Genomic DNA, 17,040 nt, shown 5'->3' with positions numbered 1-17,040 from the left:
CTGCTTCAGGTGAGTTTTCTCTGAGACGATGCTGCTTCAGGTGAGTTTTCTCTGAGACGAAGCTGCTTCAGGTGAGTTTTCTCTGAGACGAAGCTGCTTCAGGTGAGTTTTCTCTGAGACGAAGCTGCTTCAGGGTAGTTTTCTCTGAGACGATGCTGCTTCAGGTGAGTTTTCTCTGAGACGAAGCCTGCTTCAGGTGAGTTTTCTCTGAGACGAAGCTGCTTCAGGTGAGTTTTCTCTGAGACGATGCTGCTTCAGGTGAGTTTTCTCTGAGACGATGCTGCTTCAGGTGAGTTTTCTCTGAGACGATGCTGCTTCAGGTGAGTTTTCTCTGAGACGATGCTGCTTCAGGTGAGTTTTCTCTGAGACGAAGCTGCTTCAGGTGAGTTTTCTCTGAGACGAAGCTGCCTTCAGGTGAGTTTTCTCTGAGACGATGCTGCTTCAGGTGAGTTTTCTCTGAGACGATGCTGCTTCAGGTGAGTTTTCTCTGAGACGATGCTGCTTCAGGTGAGTTTTCTCTGAGACGATGCTGCTTCAGGTGAGTTTTCTCTGAGACGAAGCTGCTTCAGGTGAGTTTTCTCTGAGACGATGCTGCTTCAGGTGAGTTTTCTCTGAGACGAAGCTGCTTCAGGTGAGTTTTCTCTGAGACGATGCTGCTTCAGGTGAGTTTTCTCTGAGACGATGCTGCTTCAGGTGAGTTTTCTCTGAGACGATGCTGCTTCAGGTGAGTTTTCTCTGAGACGAAGCTGCTTCAGGTGAGTTTTCTCTGAGACGAAGCTGCTTCAGGTGAGTTTTCTCTGAGACGATGCTGCTTCAGGTGAGTTTTCTCTGAGACGATGCTGCTTCAGGTGAGTTTTCTCTGAGACGATGCTGCTTCAGGTGAGTTTTCTCTGAGACGAAGCTGCTTCAGGTGAGTTTTCTCTGAGACGATGCTGCTTCAGGTGAGTTTTCTCTGAGACGAAGCTGCTTCAGGTGAGTTTTCTCTGAGACGATGCTGCTTCAGGTGAGTTTCTCTGAGACGAAGCTGCTTCAGGTGAGTTTTCTCTGAGACGAAGCTGCTTCAGGTGAGTTTTCTCTGAGACGAGCTGCTTCAGGTGAGTTTTCTCTGAGACGAAGCTGCTTCAGGTGAGTTTTCTCTGAGACGATGCTGCTTCAGGTGAGTTTTCTCTGAGACGAAGCTGCTTCAGGTGGAGTTTTCTCTGAGACGATGCTGCTTCAGGTGAGTTTTCTCTGAGACGAAGCTGCTTCAGGTGAGTTTCTCTGAGACGATGCTGCTTCAGGTGAGTTTTCTCTGAGACGAAGCTGCTTCAGGTGAGTTTTCTCTGAGACGAAGCTGCTTCAGGTGAGTTTTCTCTGAGACGAAGCTGCTCAGGTGAGTTTTCTCTGAGACGAAGCTGCTTCAGGTGAGTTTTCTCTGAGACGAAGCTGCTTCAGGTGAGTTTTCTCTGAGACGATGCTGCTTCCAGGTGAGTTTTCTCTGAGACGAAGCTGCTTCAGGTGAGTTTTCTCTGAGACGATGCTGCTTCAGGTGAGTTTTCTCTGAGACGAAGCTGCTTCAGGTGAGTTTTCTCTGAGACGAAGCTGCTTCAGGTGAGTTTTCTCTGAGACGAAGCTGCTTCAGGTGAGTTTTCTCTGAGACGATGCTGCTTCAGGTGAGTTTTCTCTGAGACGATGCTGCTTCAGGTGAGTTTTCTCTGAGACGAAGCTGCTTCAGGTGAGTTTTCTCTGAGACGATGCTGCTTCAGGTGAGTTTTCTCGAGACGAAGCTGCTTCAGGTGAGGTTTTCTCTGAGACGATGCTGCTTCAGGTGAGTTTTCTCTGAGACGATGCTGCTTCAGGTGAGTTTTCTCTGAGACGAAGCTGCTTCAGGTGAGTTTTCTCTGAGACGAAGCTGCTTCAGGTGAGTTTTCTCCTGAGACGATGCTGCTTCAGGTGAGTTTTCCTCTGAGACGAAGCTGCTTCAGGTGAGTTTTCTCTGAGACGAAGCTGCTTCAGGTGAGTTTTCTCTGAGACGATGCTGCTTCAGGTGAGTTTTCTCTGAGACGAAGGGGCTGCTTCAGGTGAGTTTTCTCTGAGACGAAGCTGCTTCAGGTGAGTTTTCTCTGAGACGAAGCTGCTTCAGGTGAGTTTTCTCTGAGACGAAGCTGCTTCAGGTGAGTTTTCCTCTGAGACGATGCTGCTTCAGGTGAGTTTTCTCTGAGACGAAGCTGCTTCAGGTGAGTTTTCTCTGAGACGATGCTGCTTCAGGTGAGTTTTATCTGAGACGATGCTGCTTCAGGTGAGGTTTTCTCTGAGACGAAGCTGCTTCAGGTGAGTTTTCTCTGAGACGAAGCTGCTTCAGGTGAGTTTTCTCTGAGACGAAGCTGCTTTCAGGTGAGTTTTCTCTGAGACGATGCTGCTTCAGGTGAGTTTTCTCTGAGACGAAGCTGCTTCAGGTGAGTTTTCTCTGAGACGATGCTGCTTCAGGTGAGTTTTCTCTGAGACGAAGCTGCTTCAGGTGAGTGTTTTTCTCTGAGACGATGCTGCTTCAGGTGAGTTTTCTCTGAGACGAAGCTGCTTCAGGTGAGTTTTCTCTGAGACGAAGCTGCTTCAGGTGAGTTTTCTCTGAGACGAAGCTGCTTCAGGTGAGTTTTCTCTGAGACGAAGCTGCTTCAGGTGAGTTTTCTCTGAGACGAAGCTGCTTCAGGTGAGTTTTCTCTGAGACGAAGCTGCTTCAGGTGAGTTTTCTCTGAGACGAAGCTGCTTCAGGTGAGTTTTCTCTGAGACGATGCTGCTTCAGGTGAGTTTTCTCTGAGACGATGCTGCTTCAGGTGAGTTTTCTCTGAGACGATGCTGCTTCAGGTGAGTTTTCTCTGAGACGATGCTGCTTCAGGTGAGTTTTCTCTGAGACGAAGCTGCTTCAGGTGAGTTTTCTCTGAGACGATGCTGCTTCAGGTGAGTTTTCTCTGAGACGATGCTGCTTCAGGTGAGTTTTCTCTGAGACGATGCTGCTTCAGGTGAGTTTTCTCTGAGACGATGCTGCTTCAGGTGAGTTTTCTCTGAGACGAAGCTGCTTCAGGTGAGTTTTCTCTGAGACGATGCTGCTTCAGGTGAGTTTTCTCTGAGACGATGCTGCTTCAGGTGAGTTTTCTCTGAGACGATGCTGCTTCAGGTGAGTTTTCTCTGAGACGAAGCTGCTTCAGGTGAGTTTTCTCTGAGACGAAGCTGCTTCAGGTGAGTTTTCTCTGAGACGAAGCTGCTTCAGGTGAGTTTTCTCTGAGACGATGCTGCTTCAGGTGAGTTTTCTCTGAGACGAAGCTGCTTCAGGTGAGTTTTCTCTGAGACGAAGCTGCTTCAGGTGAGTTTTCTCTGAGACGATGCTGCTTCAGGTGAGTTTTCTCTGAGACGATGCTGCTTCAGGTGAGTTTTCTCTGAGACGAAGCTGCTTCAGGTGAGTTTTCTCTGAGACGAAGCTGCTTCAGGTGAGTTTTCTCTGAGACGAAGCTGCTTCAGGTGAGTTTTCTCTGAGACGAAGCTGCTTCAGGTGAGTTTTCTCTGAGACGAAGCTGCTTCAGGTGAGTTTTCTCTGAGACGATGCTGCTTCAGGTGAGTTTTCTCTGAGACGATGCTGCTTCAGGTGAGTTTTCTCTGAGACGAAGCTGCTTCAGGTGAGTTTTCTCTGAGACGAAGCTGCTTCAGGTGAGTTTTCTCTGAGACGATGCTGCTTCAGGTGAGTTTTCTCTGAGACGAAGCTGCTTCAGGTGAGTTTTCTCTGAGACGAAGCTGCTTCAGGTGAGTTTTCTCTGAGACGATGCTGCTTCAGGTGAGTTTTCTCTGAGACGAAGCTGCTTCAGGTGAGTTTTCTCTGAGACGATGCTGCTTCAGGTGAGTTTTCTCTGAGACGAAGCTGCTTCAGGTGAGTTTTCTCTGAGACGAAGCTGCTTCAGGTGAGTTTTCTCTGAGACGAAGCTGCTTCAGGTGAGTTTTCTCTGAGACGATGCTGCTTCAGGTGAGTTTTCTCTGAGACGATGCTGCTTCAGGTGAGTTTTCTCTGAGACGATGCTGCTTCAGGTGAGTTTTCTCTGAGACGAAGCTGCTTCAGGTGAGTTTTCTCTGAGACGATGCTGCTTCAGGTGAGTTTTCTCTGAGACGATGCTGCTTCAGGTGAGTTTTCTCTGAGACGATGCTGCTTCAGGTGAGTTTTCTCTGAGACGAAGCTGCTTCAGGTGAGTTTTCTCTGAGACGAAGCTGCTTCAGGTGAGTTTTCTCTGAGACGAAGCTGCTTCAGGTGAGTTTTCTCTGAGACGAAGCTGCTTCAGGTGAGTTTTCTCTGAGACGATGCTGCTTCAGGTGAGTTTTCTCTGAGACGAAGCTGCTTCAGGTGAGTTTTCTCTGAGACGAAGCTGCTTCAGGTGAGTTTTCTCTGAGACGATGCTGCTTCAGGTGAGTTTTCTCTGAGACGAAGCTGCTTCAGGTGAGTTTTCTCTGAGACGATGCTGCTTCAGGTGAGTTTTCTCTGAGACGATGCTGCTTCAGGTGAGTTTTCTCTGAGACGAAGCTGCTTCAGGTGAGTTTTCTCTGAGACGAAGCTGCTTCAGGTGAGTTTTCTCTGAGACGAAGCTGCTTCAGGTGAGTTTTCTCTGAGACGATGCTGCTTCAGGTGAGTTTTCTCTGAGACGAAGCTGCTTCAGGTGAGTTTTCTCTGAGACGAAGCTGCTTCAGGTGAGTTTTCTCTGAGACGATGCTGCTTCAGGTGAGTTTTCTCTGAGACGAAGCTGCTTCAGGTGAGTTTTCTCTGAGACGAAGCTGCTGTGAAGGTTCTGGCTGTTGTGTTGCTGTTGGGCCGGCGAGGCGAGCAGACACATATCCATTATTCTCCAGGTTGTCCTGCGTCCTCCCGGCTCAGCAACTGAAGGTCGGATGTCCCTGATGGGAGTCAGCGCTGGTTGATATTTCAAAGTGCCTCAAAGCTTTTATTAAACTTGTTTAATTTAATTTGAACCCACATTTGGCCGGTTGTTGGGTGTTAGGTTATGGTCCTGTCTCCACTTCCTCTCAGCGGTGCTGGACATACACCATCCACTGCCATTCCTCCCAGTTCGTACTTCCCATCGTCTTCCATTTCTACGATGTCAGACCCGAGTCTATAAGCAGAAAGCTGATCTTCTACTGACAGCTGCAGCAACAAACCTCCACCAGAGCCTTCATTTCATGCACAGATGAACTGGGTGATGAAACCCAGACACCTTTAACCAGGTGTCTCTGAAGCTCCACTGCAAACCTCTAGCAGTGTTTTTAAATGTTTACCTGGCAACGCGCTGATTCAAGCCCTGCAGGCAATGGCTAAAAAACAAGGATCCAGCCTTCATCCACATGCTTAAAGCAATGCTGTTAGTTAAAGGGACGTCACCGGTGGAAGTTTGAAATGCAGATGTGGAGCAGAAGACCGTCTCAGTGGAGTCACAGCCCCCCTGCTGCAGACCACCCAAAGCTTTCTGTACAACACCGAAACAAGCTGCAGCTCTGGCTCAAACAACTGCTTCATTTCTTCTGCAGCATCTTAACCTGCAGAAGATCACACCCAGTCCGTCCGTCCTGAAGTTCCCCTGTTAGCCACCACGTCCCCCGACCCAGTTCCACACCAGCCAGGTGCACATGAAGCTAGTTCAGTCTGCACATGCGATGCAGGTTGGATGTGAGTGGAAACATCTGGTGAGAGGCTCTGGACGTACCTGGCCGGGTCTCCTCTCGCTGTTCTTGTAAAAACCGCTCCAGCAGCTGGTAGATGGAGAACCAGTGTTTGGTGGATTTGTCAGCGTGCCGCCTCATGGCGTTGTCCAGACTGTTGGACCAGCAGCTGAACACACAGGAGACAGGAACAGTTGCTTCATCAGCGGTTTAAAGGGATGTCTACAACCCACCGAGCGTCTCACCTCAGCTCCAGCTTGCGCCAGCGGATGATGAGCAGCGTGACGTCCTCCAGTTCCTGCCGCAGAGACACGGAGCGGCTGGCATTGTTCTCCCAGTCCTGATGAGGGGCAGAGGTGTGCGTGACTCTAAGCGTCTGATGGGAATGACATGCAGCGAGGGCACCGATGCAGATCTCACCTGTGCCTTACTCAGCAGGATCTCCATACCGTTCAGGAACTTTGCCAGCGGGCTGGCCAGACTGAAAGCCAGGATCCTCTCCATCACCACCGTGAGCTGAAAACAACACGTTACACCGTCACATGTGTGGAAGCTGCCGGGATCCGCCAGGCTCTGGAGGATCCGCCAGGCTCTGGAGGATCCGCCAGGCTCTGAGGGATCCGCCAGGCTCTGGAGGATCCGCCAGGCTCTGAGGGATCCGCCAGGCTCTGAGGGATCCGCCAGGCTCTGGAGGATCCACCAGGCTCTGAGGGATCCACCAGGCTCTGGAGGATCCGCCAGGCTCTGGAGGATCCGCCAGGCTCTGAGGGATCCACCAGGCTCTGGAGGATCCGCCAGGCTCTGGAGGATCCGCCAGGCTCTGAGGGATCCGCCAGGCTCTGAGGGATCCGCCAGGCTCTGGAGGATCCACCAGGCTCTGAGGGATCCGCCAGGCTCTGGAGGATCCGCCAGGCTCTGAGGGATCCGCCAGGCTCTGAGGGATCCGCCAGGCTCTGGAGGATCCACCAGGCTCTGAGGGATCCGCCAGGCTCTGAGGGATCCGCCAGGCTCTGGAGGATCCGCCAGGCTCTGAGGGATCCGAGGAAAGCACCTGAACAAGGGCGGGGTGGTCTGGCCAGTCCTCCAGTCTCTGCTTCACGGCTGCACCCAGCTGCTGCAGAACGGGGAGGCCCAGTCGGGCCTCGCTCATGTTGGGCTGCTGGTAGAAGTCGTAGGGTCCCTCTGAGGTGACGGACAGCTCGGCCACGCCCCCTAAGCCGTGCACTGTGTTCTGCAGGAGCGCAGAGACCAGCAGCCCGCTACCCATCACACGCTGGTCCATCTCTGAATCTGTGGAACAGATGTAGGACTAAGTCCACCTCCACTCTGCTGCTGGAAACTAGTTTTAGAGCCAATCTTACTGACCAATCAGGTGATAGAAGTGTGACATCACAGGGGATGCAATATAATAGGAGGAGACCAGAGCTTTAATGTGTTCTTTGCTGTGATTGGCTGGTGGCGCACCGCAGTACCACAGGGACCTGGCATATCCCAGACACACGCGCTGGTGGACGCGGACCACTGTATCCATGGCAACTGAGGACAGGGAGCCCGTCTCAGAGGCGTGCCACTGGGCTTCGTCCTCCTCCAGCTCGGTGTCTGCAGGACCTTCCAGGCTTGTTCTGGACATGATGTCAGCAAAGTCCTGGAGAGGGTTTGGACAGAGCTCAGATACGTAAAATGGTTAAACAGCTTCAGGTCTACGTGTGGGACAAGACAAAACGTCTAACTGATCTGCAGATTTCCAGCAACTTCTCCGTGTTTGGCAGACTTTTATTATTTAAACACATAATTGTCATCATTATGCAAAAACCAACTGAACAAACAGTTTAGTACGTCTGGATAAAAAGGTCCAAGAAAGATTACCAAGCAAACAAACGAGCAACTCACTAGTAAACAAATAAAACAAGCAAAAAAACAAACAAATGAAACAGTAAGAAACAAACAAGCCAGGAAACCCCAGTAAAAATGTCAGACCTCCAGCAAGAAGCTCATTTCCAGCTTGTTCTGGTCCAACGTGTCGCTCAGCAGACACTTTTATCCAGAGCAGCTTACCGGTGAGAAGTAATCAGTCGACAGAGGATCTTTTCCAACATTTAATACCTTGGTGGAGGTAATAAATATTGGGAGTCATCCCAGCCTGTGGCCTGGAAGGTTCATCTAGGACAGACCTTCACCAGGACTCATCTAAGCTGTGTCCATCTGTAACGGGTGTACCTCAGTTCATTTGGGTCATAGCGGACTTCTCACGGGGGCCTGCCCAACCAATCACGTTGCTCCTGGGACGTGTAAAATGGGGTTGGTGTCCAGAAGGGCATGGGGAAGCCTGTTGAACAGCTGCCGCAGGTTTGGAACATATGCATACTACTCTGGATCCTCAGCCTCGGCATCCACCGCGGGAGGACAAGCCTCGGCATCCACCGCGGGAGGACAAGCCTCGGCATCCACCGCGGGAGGACAAGCCTCGGCATCCACCGCGGGAGGACAAGCCTCGGCATCCACCGCGGGAGGACAAGCCTCGGCATCCACCGCGGGAGGACAAGCCTCGGCATCCACCGCGGGAGCACAAGCCTAGGCATCCACCGCGGGAGCACAAGCCTAGGCATCCACCGCGGGAGCACAAGCCTAGGCATCCACTGCGGGAGCACAAGCCTCGGCATCCACCGCGGGAGCACAAGCCTCGGCATCCATCGCGGGAGCACAAGCCTAGGCATCCACCGCGGGAGCACAAGCCTAGGCATCCACTGCGGGAGCACAAGCCTAGGCATCCACCGCGGGAGCACAAGCCTAGGCATCCACCGCGGGAGCACAAGCCTAGGCATCCACTGCGGGAGCACAAGCCTAGGCATCCACCGCGGGAGCACAAGCCTCGGCATCCACCGCGGGAGCACAAGCCTCGGCATCCACTGCAGGAGCACAAGCTGGCCTGGGCCTGCTTGGGCCTGTTCCCCCTGACTGCGGGGGACTCTGGTTGGGGACCTCCTTCGCCACCTCCTGGGCGGATGCATGGCTGGCTCCAGAGTGGGGGGGGGTTGGGGTCTGTGCCTGGGGGTGACCCGGGTCTCTGGGTTCTCCTGGCCTGCCTCTAGCCGTGGGTGGGCGGGGTCATATTGGCATGATCAGTCTTCTCTGAACACGTTCCACTCTGAATGTTCTGCATGTGTCACAGTCACTGAGTCATCCAGCAAGTTTATTCATTAGCAGCAGGTAGCTCTCTTTCTGTCTCTTTGATTTAACTTGCTAGTTTCTGGTCCTCCTGACAGTCAATGGTTTTGTTCTCCACAGAGACCATGAATCTAGGGTTGGCTTGTGTGGGTGTATATATATTTATGTGTGGGTGTGTATGTGTGTGTACATATGTATATATGTATATATGAGTGTGTGTGTGTGTGTGTATGTATGTGTGTGTGTGTGCGAGTGTATATACATATATATGTAGGTGGGTATGTATGTGTATATACATGTATGCATTGATCTCTTTCTCTTGTTTTCTCTGTTCTCTTTTCTGTTCTCTTTCTGTCCCTTTTCTATCCTTTCAGGTCCAGCAGCATAAACTCTGTAATACAAACTATTATCCAAAACAAATAGAAAAATAAAATTAAAGCCGCAAGCGGCATCCAGCGGGTCCTCGCCTCATGCCGAAACCTCCACCGGAACTCGTCACAAAGCTTGTGGGTGGATGTGAAGTAATGGTACGAATCCCACACTAATTAGTTTAAAAACAGTGCACATACAGCAGTAAATGGGCGTAAACGCCAAGATGGCGGACACCCCGTTGCCATGGTAACAGGTGGTTAATTGAGTTTTTTGCTCGTCTTGGGTTGTTACACATGTGTACCGAATTTCGTAGCCCTACGTCAAAGTAGACGATCGGGCCCCTATGGGCCCCCCCCAAAATGTGCCTCCCCCACAATACATATTAAAATATGTTAAGGACCTACCAAATATGAATGCTTTCCACTGTGGTGCAGATCGGATCTATTTCTGCGGAGATATGAGTAAACCGTGTTTCATGGCGAGGAGGACTTTTTTCAAGATGGCGGACACCCTGTTGCCATGGTAACGGCTGCACAATGAAGTTTTTTGCTTGTCTTGGGTTAATACATATGTGTGCCGAATTTCATAGCCCTAGGTCAAAGTAGACAATCGGCCCCTAGGGGCCCCCCCCAAAATGTGCCCCCCCCACAATACATATTACAATGCGTTAAGGACCCTCGAAATATGACTTATTTTAATTTTGGTTCCGATCGGACGTATTTCTGCAGAGATAAATGCAAACCGTGTTTCATGGCGAGAAGACTTTTTTCCATGGGTTGCCACGGTAACACGCTTTTCTCCTATCAACTTTTGGTCCCCATCTTGTCAGGAAGCTCCATGGCGAATGTGGAGCCAATAGCATGAATCCCCTCAGACTAGTTCGTTCAAATGCGATGCGCCCAAATCCACAAAAACGGGAAAAAAAATGGTCGTAAACGCCAAGATGGCGGACAGCCCGTTGCCATGACAACAGGCGTTTCAATGAGTTTTTTACTTGTCATGATGTGATAGACATGTGTACCGAATTTCGTCGTCCTACGTTAAACTAAAATTTTTTTACCCCATTCTAGAGGCCATTTTTGGCGTTTCTAGGGGGCGCTGTCGAGGCATTTTTACATTGGCGCGCATGCGGACCCCAGAATATCGCTATTTTCGCCGGGACTGAGGTGTGTGCCAAGTTTCACAACTTTTCACGGGGTCTAAGGGGGTCAAAAATGAGTGAGTTGTGCTGAGAAGAATAAACATTTGGAAAACAATAGGGCCTTGCCATACTTCGTATGGCTCGGACCCTAATAAGAATCCAGAAATACAAGGGGATCATTACATCTACAAAAGTTGGCAAAAATAAATTGGCAAAATAAATTTGCTCAGCAGAACATCCAGAACATCAGTCTGCTGCTTAAATGCTGGACAAGCCAAAAAAAAAAAAAAAAAAAAGATTCTCGGCTTCTCAGAGGGCAGCGTTCACCACGAACGCAGGTTCTCCAGCAGGACCCAGGCCAAGCACCTCACCAGACAGTCTGGAGCAAGGGTCTCGCCCAAAGCCTCAGAGGTGATCATAGGAAGAAACCGCAGCCATCCTAGAGCACATGTCAACCGCTTCAGCTGCAAGGAGACATAGCTGCTCTGCTCCCGTTGCGGCTCGAGAGGCGTCATGTTTGTTTGGTTCGAGGACCCAACCCCAAAAGTCCTTGTGTTTCCCCAACATCGCCTCCCAAGCACACCTTTCCTTCTCACACAGACAATGTCCCAAATGCTTGAATGATCGTACCAAATGTTTCTAATAAAGAGTTCATTTTGTGTTCCAAACAACCGAAACAGACAGAAAAAAAGAGGACAAGCCATTGTGTGTCCCATTCCAAGCCACAAGGGGGCAGTGTTCCCCCAGCGGCAGCACTGCAAGTCGGCCGCTTAGCAGCCCGCCACCCTCTCTGGCGCACCTCTCCTGTAGGTGGAAAAGACCGTTGCCATGGGTTACCGGTTACAGTTTCGGGTGAGACCACCACGTTTTTCTGACAGTTGTAAACACAATTGTAAGAAACGAGGCAGCGGGAGTTCTCACGGAGGAAACCGACACGTTGCTGAGGAAAGGAGCAACAAGTGGCAGATAATTTGCCTCGATCAATTTTTGTCCTTGAGTTACCCGAGTAATCGTTGCAGCCCTACTAGTTACTATTCTGCATTAGGTATCCTGTAGTACTATAGTACTGCAGTGTGTGTGTGTGTGTGTGTGTGTGTGTTATCCTGTAATTTTGGCAGCTTAGACAACTTTTCCCTTCACACTTTAATTCTGCACCTTTCTCTCCTCTTTTCTGTCTTTTTCCTCTCCTCCTACCCTAACCCTACCTTCCCTGCTAGGTTCAGCTTTACCATATCAGGACCGATGATCACAATTAAAATAATAATAAAAACATTCAGAATATCAAAGGCAGCCAGTATTAACATATGTCCACAAGAGAGGTCCACATTGATTGCTCAGGGCCAGCTGTGGTGGTGAGTATCTTCACAGCTTCTAAATGGAGGCTTTTGAGCGGTGGCTTTTCAGTGCTTTTATGTTTAGATGTTCCTCAGGAACTCCTTAATAAAGGTCTATTTAGCCGCTTTCTGCTTGCCATGTTAGGTTTGATGGGCTAACACCTGGTGCTCATCCTGATGGTTTGTTTTCTGAAAGGGTCCGTATACTGAGACCTGTGATTAGATCCAACATCCCTGCATGGGATTCCACCTTTGACCTTGAGGCCCTTTATGGTTCTCCTTTTGACCCTGTGGAGTCTGTTGATATAAAAATTTTGTCAGACAAGACTGTTGTCCTTTTTCCTCTGACATCTGTGAAATGAGTGGGCGCTCTCCGTGCGCTCTCCGTGCACTCAGTTTGCAGTGGATGGATCAGGAGTGGCGTTGTGCCCAAATGCCGCATACTTACGTAAGATCGGATAACAAACTGATGCCGAGCTAAGACGGACCCATGCAGTGACTCTCTGCCCGTCTGGTAGGAGGCTGCGGACAGCCAGTTCACCTCATATTCTCTCCAGTCACACACTTGTTCCTGGGCTTTTAGCCTGCGGATAAAGAACTGCAGCAGCGTGCTGAACTTTTACCTGAACAACAGGTCTGGACTGTAACTCTGAGCCCTGCTGTACAGACTGTGTTGTTTTTTTCCACTCGGGTAGTGGGAGATACCTTCCACCCTACGTACATGCTGCACATCCCTGTGGTAACCATGGTTACAAGTCACATCTAAGTTTTGTCTCCCACTGAAGTGAATGAAGTGTTCTGAGCTGCTGCTGAGAAAGACCCCCCCCCCCATGCTGGAGCTGGGTGTACCTTAGTGAACTGAGGGAACTGGCGTCTGAAGTCCTTCTCGTCCTGCTGGTCCTCCGTTAGACCTGAACCATGGAGTCGGCTCCGGCTGCGGTACAGGCTGGCCTCCTGCTGCTCTCGCTCCCTCTTCCGCCTCTCCTGTTCGTCCCACTCATTCACCAAAGCCTGCAACAGCAGCAACAGAACACGTTCAGACCGCCCGGTCCAAATCCACCTCCCAACCGATCTAACGGATCAAAGCTCTGACCAGACAGATGTGTCTGAAGAGGCGGCCTGTTTCTTCACTCAAGTCTCCTGTGGACAGGACGTGGCAGTGGACATACAGCAAAGCGCTCAACAGCAGAGAGGAGGACTGCGGGATCACATGATGCAGGTCCTGCTGGGGAAGAAGCTTCACTAGGCTGCGCAGAGCCTCCATGCAGGCCCTGGAGCACAGGAAGTCTGCCCGAGCCAGGTAGGACGGCAGGCTGGCGGACACGGAGGGGAGAGACAGCAGGCAGGACACCAGTTCAGACAGACCTGGGACAGGTGTGAGACAGTTGGACACCTGGGAGGCCAGTAGCCTCATGCCATGCCGGAGCAGGAGGATCCCAGTCCTAACCGGACCCACTACGTCGGGGAAAAGCCAGTAGTCATCCAGCAGCTTCTGGCAGAAGCGCTGCTGGGAGTTCTGCCACACCTCCTCCTCCTTCAGGAGAGCCTGGACCGCAGACCTGGACCTGCTGGAGGAGGAGGTCTGCAGGGCTTTCAGAAGCCGGGACTGCAGGTCCTCAACGGCCGACGTCTGGCCAATGCTGCAGAGGTAATGCTGGAGCTCCTGGAAGAGTTGTCCATACTGAGGCTCCTGAGGACGATAGGCCTGCTTCCTGGACAGCTCCGATATCTGGTCCTTCACCTGCTGCATGCGGATCCACAGGTACCTGCAGAGACAAGACCATCATCACCTGGACACATCCGCAGGCGTTTACTGAGGTTTCATCTAACAAACACATTCTCAACACGTCCACGAGCAAGCAGAAAAACAGCTTGTTTAGAGGAAGCAGCCATGAACGGCCAGCTGGAGGCTGAGTTTATTTCCACTGCTGCTGGGACAAAACTAATTACATCGAAACTTTCTGGAAATCAGAGAAACGTTTCTTAGACATGTTTTAATCCTGACATTTCGGAGATCTTATGTTTCCTGTGAAAAGATCTGGAAAGTAATAAGGAATGTTGTCCCATGCATACAGAGACTCCCTCTGTTTCTCTAGATGATATTCTACACTGTATATCAGGGGTGTCAAACTCCAGTCCTCAGGGGTCAGTATCCAGCAGGTTTTTGTTGTCTCCCTGCTCCAACAAACCTGACCGGTTAACAAGAAGCTGCTGGATCCATTTGATTTGAATCAGCTGTGTTGGTGCAGGGAAAATACTAAACCCTGCCCGATACCGACCCTCCAGTTTGACACTCCTGCTGTAGATGGTGGATCTTCAAACTTTAGACCCAGTTTGTCTCAAATTAGTGAAGCTCTGTCCATCAATCCAGACACACGGGGACGTGACGCGGCGTGTCTGAGACACACGGGGACGCTCATGGCGTCTGACGCGGCGTGTCTGACCTGATGCGAGGATGCTGGAAGCCATCCGTGGTGCTGCTCTCCTCCAGCTCGGCGCCGGTCTTCAGCCGAGACGAGAAGCTCCGAGCGCTCCACTCGTCCTGCAGCACCGCCAGCTGCAACAGACCGGAACATAAGGTGTGTTTTCATGTCACACGTTTGTCTCTGCGAGGACACTCCTGTCATGGCATGGTGAGATCTGATCTATCTGAGCGGATCTATGCAGATCTATCACCACATGCTTCCACACTGACCTCCTGCTGGGTGTAGCGCAGCTTGTACGCCCTCTTGACGGCGGGGTCAAAAATGGTCTGTGGCGTCCAGACTTTGACCTGCAGCAGACCCATGTTGACCCAGAAGACTCCAGAGCCAGCCGGTGAGCTGGACCCCTGGACTTTGCTCTGGACGTACTGCTGCAGACAGCTGATGCAGGTCCTCAGGAGACCGTCCGGAAGGACATCTGGAGGGAGGAAGTCTCTGAAAACTGTCTGGATCTCCTGAGCTGGAATGAGGGGGTCGGCATCCTCCACCAGGCTCTCGCAGCTCTCCATGTAGCCCTCCTGCAGGCTGGGAGGCAGCAGGTCTGCCATGCTCTGAAGCTGCCGACGCAGAACCGCACCCTGGAGCCTGAAGTCCGTCCCCCTGAAGTCAGCCAGAGCAGAGATGGCCATGTTGCCCCACAGCACAGCAGAAAGGTCCTGCAGCTGCTGGACCCTCTCCTTCCACTCCCCAAGGCTCACATGGGAGACAGAGAGAAGGTCTGCTTCCGATGGTTCCCAACCATCACCGGTCACTCTACTGCTGAGCACTCCCAGCACGCAATGAGACCACACCGCCTTACTGAGAAGCGCTGGACCCTGAAAACCATGAGAAGTCGCTTTAATATTCTACAAGCCTGGAGCCAATCTGCGGGTTTGCAGGTGGCAGAAGTACGAAAACTTACCCTGCATTCTGCTCGGTGGTACGGCTGCACCTGAGGCTGAGTCTCTGGGTTCAGAGGGTCCCAGTTCAGCCAGCGGTCTGGGTCTGAGGTCACGCTGCAGGTCCAGAGGGCACCAACAGCTTCCGACAGGACCTCGCTCCACACCAACGGCAACTCCTCAGCCAGCTGAACAAAAACCATTTGTCATTTTAGTCTCGCGGTTTTATCTCAACCTGAAAAACGAGCCACCTCTGATCCCGTCAGCATGTAGACAGGACGTTTCCATGGAGACAAGCAAACGTTTCCACGGAGACAAGCAAACGTTTCCACGGAGACAACCTGATGTTTCCATGGAAACAAGCTGACGTTTCCACGGAGACAAGCAAACGTTTCCACGGAGACAACCTGATGTTTCCATGGAAACAAGCTGACGTTTCCACGGAGACAGGAAGTTTCCACTGAGAAAAGATGATGTTTCCATGGAGACATGATGTTTCCATCCATCTGGGCTCGAGGCCTGGATTAAGCGTTTTAAAAAGTCTCACTTGTCTGAAATCTGGATATTTTTTGTATTTCAGTAAATCTTACGAAGTATAATTATCTGATTACTTTATTGGATTAAAGTCTGAATCTTCTTCAATTTAGTATTTTTCTCCTATCATAAAGCCCATGTAATCTAAACCTCTGGTCCTTAATGTCTGGCACCCCCCACTCACCCTGTCGCTGCTGACCAGGAACCACAGCGACCGGAGCTGCCCGGCGTTCATCGGTGTGGACTGCAGACAGTAGCGGAGATGTCTGGACAGTTCCCGCCGTAAGCAGTCCTCATCTTCCAGGTCGCTGAGGATCACACGACTTGTTCAGTGTCCGGTCCCGCAGGATTAATCCGGTATGAGGAGAGGCTGAATCTTACCCAGGAGACAGAGCCAGACGAAGCAGGTCGGAGCAGAGTCGCAGCTGGTTGAGCACAGCCAGTTCTTCCATCAGAGGCCAGAGCTGCGTTCTGCGGCCGAGCTGAAGCAGCTCCGGCCTGGACATGTCGACCCCGCCAGACACCTCTTCTTCCTCACACATGGACCGGTCCTCCACGAGTCCTCTGGAGGTCATGTGACAGTGCTGCTGCTCCACACTCAACACCAACTTCTCCAGCACGCCTGATGAGAAGATAACACGCTGGTGTGCAAAGCTCACAGAGGCTGAGCACGGCTAATCCTTCAACTCAATCAATCTATCTATCATTCCCCGCGCCCGCATTGCTACCATGGGGAGCCGAGCATTCAGCTGCTCTGCCCCACAAACCCCCACCCCGACATCTGTAACTCCGGCTCTGTACAACTGTTCAAATCCAAACCCAAAACCCACCTGTTCCAACCAACATTCCCCACTGTCTGATTATCATTGTTTTATGTATGTTTGTGTTTATTGATTCACTCTTGTAAGGTGCCCTTAAGTGTGCAGAAAGGCGCCCACAAATAAAATGTGTGATTATCCATCCATCCATCCGTCCATCCATCCAAATGAGAAGAAGCTCCCTCAGGAAGTTTAGTGACGGAGGATGTTCTAATACATCAGGACGAAGACCTCTACAACCAACCAACATCACCAACAGATTCCAGATGCAGCAAACATCTTCACAGCTCATCACACTGCAGCTGTGACGAGCTTGAAGGTAGGAACTTACCAGACTTCTGTGGGTCAAGCTGGTTGTTGGCCAACAGAACCAGACCCCACGCTTCCAAGAGACTTTCTTTGATGTCCAGCCTGAGTCCAGCAGCTTGAAGACGGACCAGATCCTGCCTCCAAGTACCCAAAGAGCTGTCCAGCCTCAGGCTGTTGATGTCCACTGCTTTACTCAGGAGTCTGAGGCGGGCAGCGCATTCAGCCACTGAAGCCAGCTAATGCAGGAGATGGAGAAGTTTTCCCTCACATGATCAACTCTACTGAGCAGGAAAGTTAGATAAGCACAATCAGATCAATATAGTCAAACATCATCCTTCA

General features: G+C 51.2%; 2 protein-coding genes across 2 annotated transcripts in view; both read right to left on the bottom strand.

The window, feature by feature from the left end:
• LOC306767596 (midasin-like) overlaps nt 1-5,101 on the bottom strand; it is a gene marked incomplete at both ends in the record, with an annotated part of 11,393 nt that extends 6,292 nt beyond the window's left edge. The window contains one exon of the mRNA XM_079255671.1: nt 5,085-5,101. Within this exon, the coding sequence (XP_079111797.1) occupies nt 5,085-5,101 (17 nt within the window). The remainder of the gene's footprint in view (nt 1-5,084) is intronic.
• The window catches only part of LOC306767481 (midasin-like), a 206,627-nt gene that overhangs the window by 112,095 nt on the left and 77,492 nt on the right, over nt 1-17,040 (bottom strand). Inside the window, 13 exon segments of the mRNA XM_079255512.1 lie at nt 5,712-5,836; nt 5,913-6,007; nt 6,088-6,183; nt 6,719-6,957; nt 7,033-7,312; nt 12,529-12,690; nt 12,773-13,445; nt 14,124-14,236; nt 14,375-14,977; nt 15,064-15,228; nt 15,759-15,882; nt 15,956-16,196; nt 16,724-16,937. Coding sequence (XP_079111638.1) covers nt 5,712-5,836; nt 5,913-6,007; nt 6,088-6,183; nt 6,719-6,957; nt 7,033-7,312; nt 12,529-12,690; nt 12,773-13,445; nt 14,124-14,236; nt 14,375-14,977; nt 15,064-15,228; nt 15,759-15,882; nt 15,956-16,196; nt 16,724-16,937 — 3,130 coding nt within the window.

This window comes from Telmatherina bonti (assembly GCF_933228915.1).
Source record: "Telmatherina bonti genome assembly, chromosome: 16".
Classification (NCBI taxonomy): domain Eukaryota; kingdom Metazoa; phylum Chordata; class Actinopteri; order Atheriniformes; family Telmatherinidae; genus Telmatherina; species Telmatherina bonti.
Note: the sequence above shows the minus strand (reverse complement) of the source record. Positions and strands in the feature narration are given on the sequence as shown.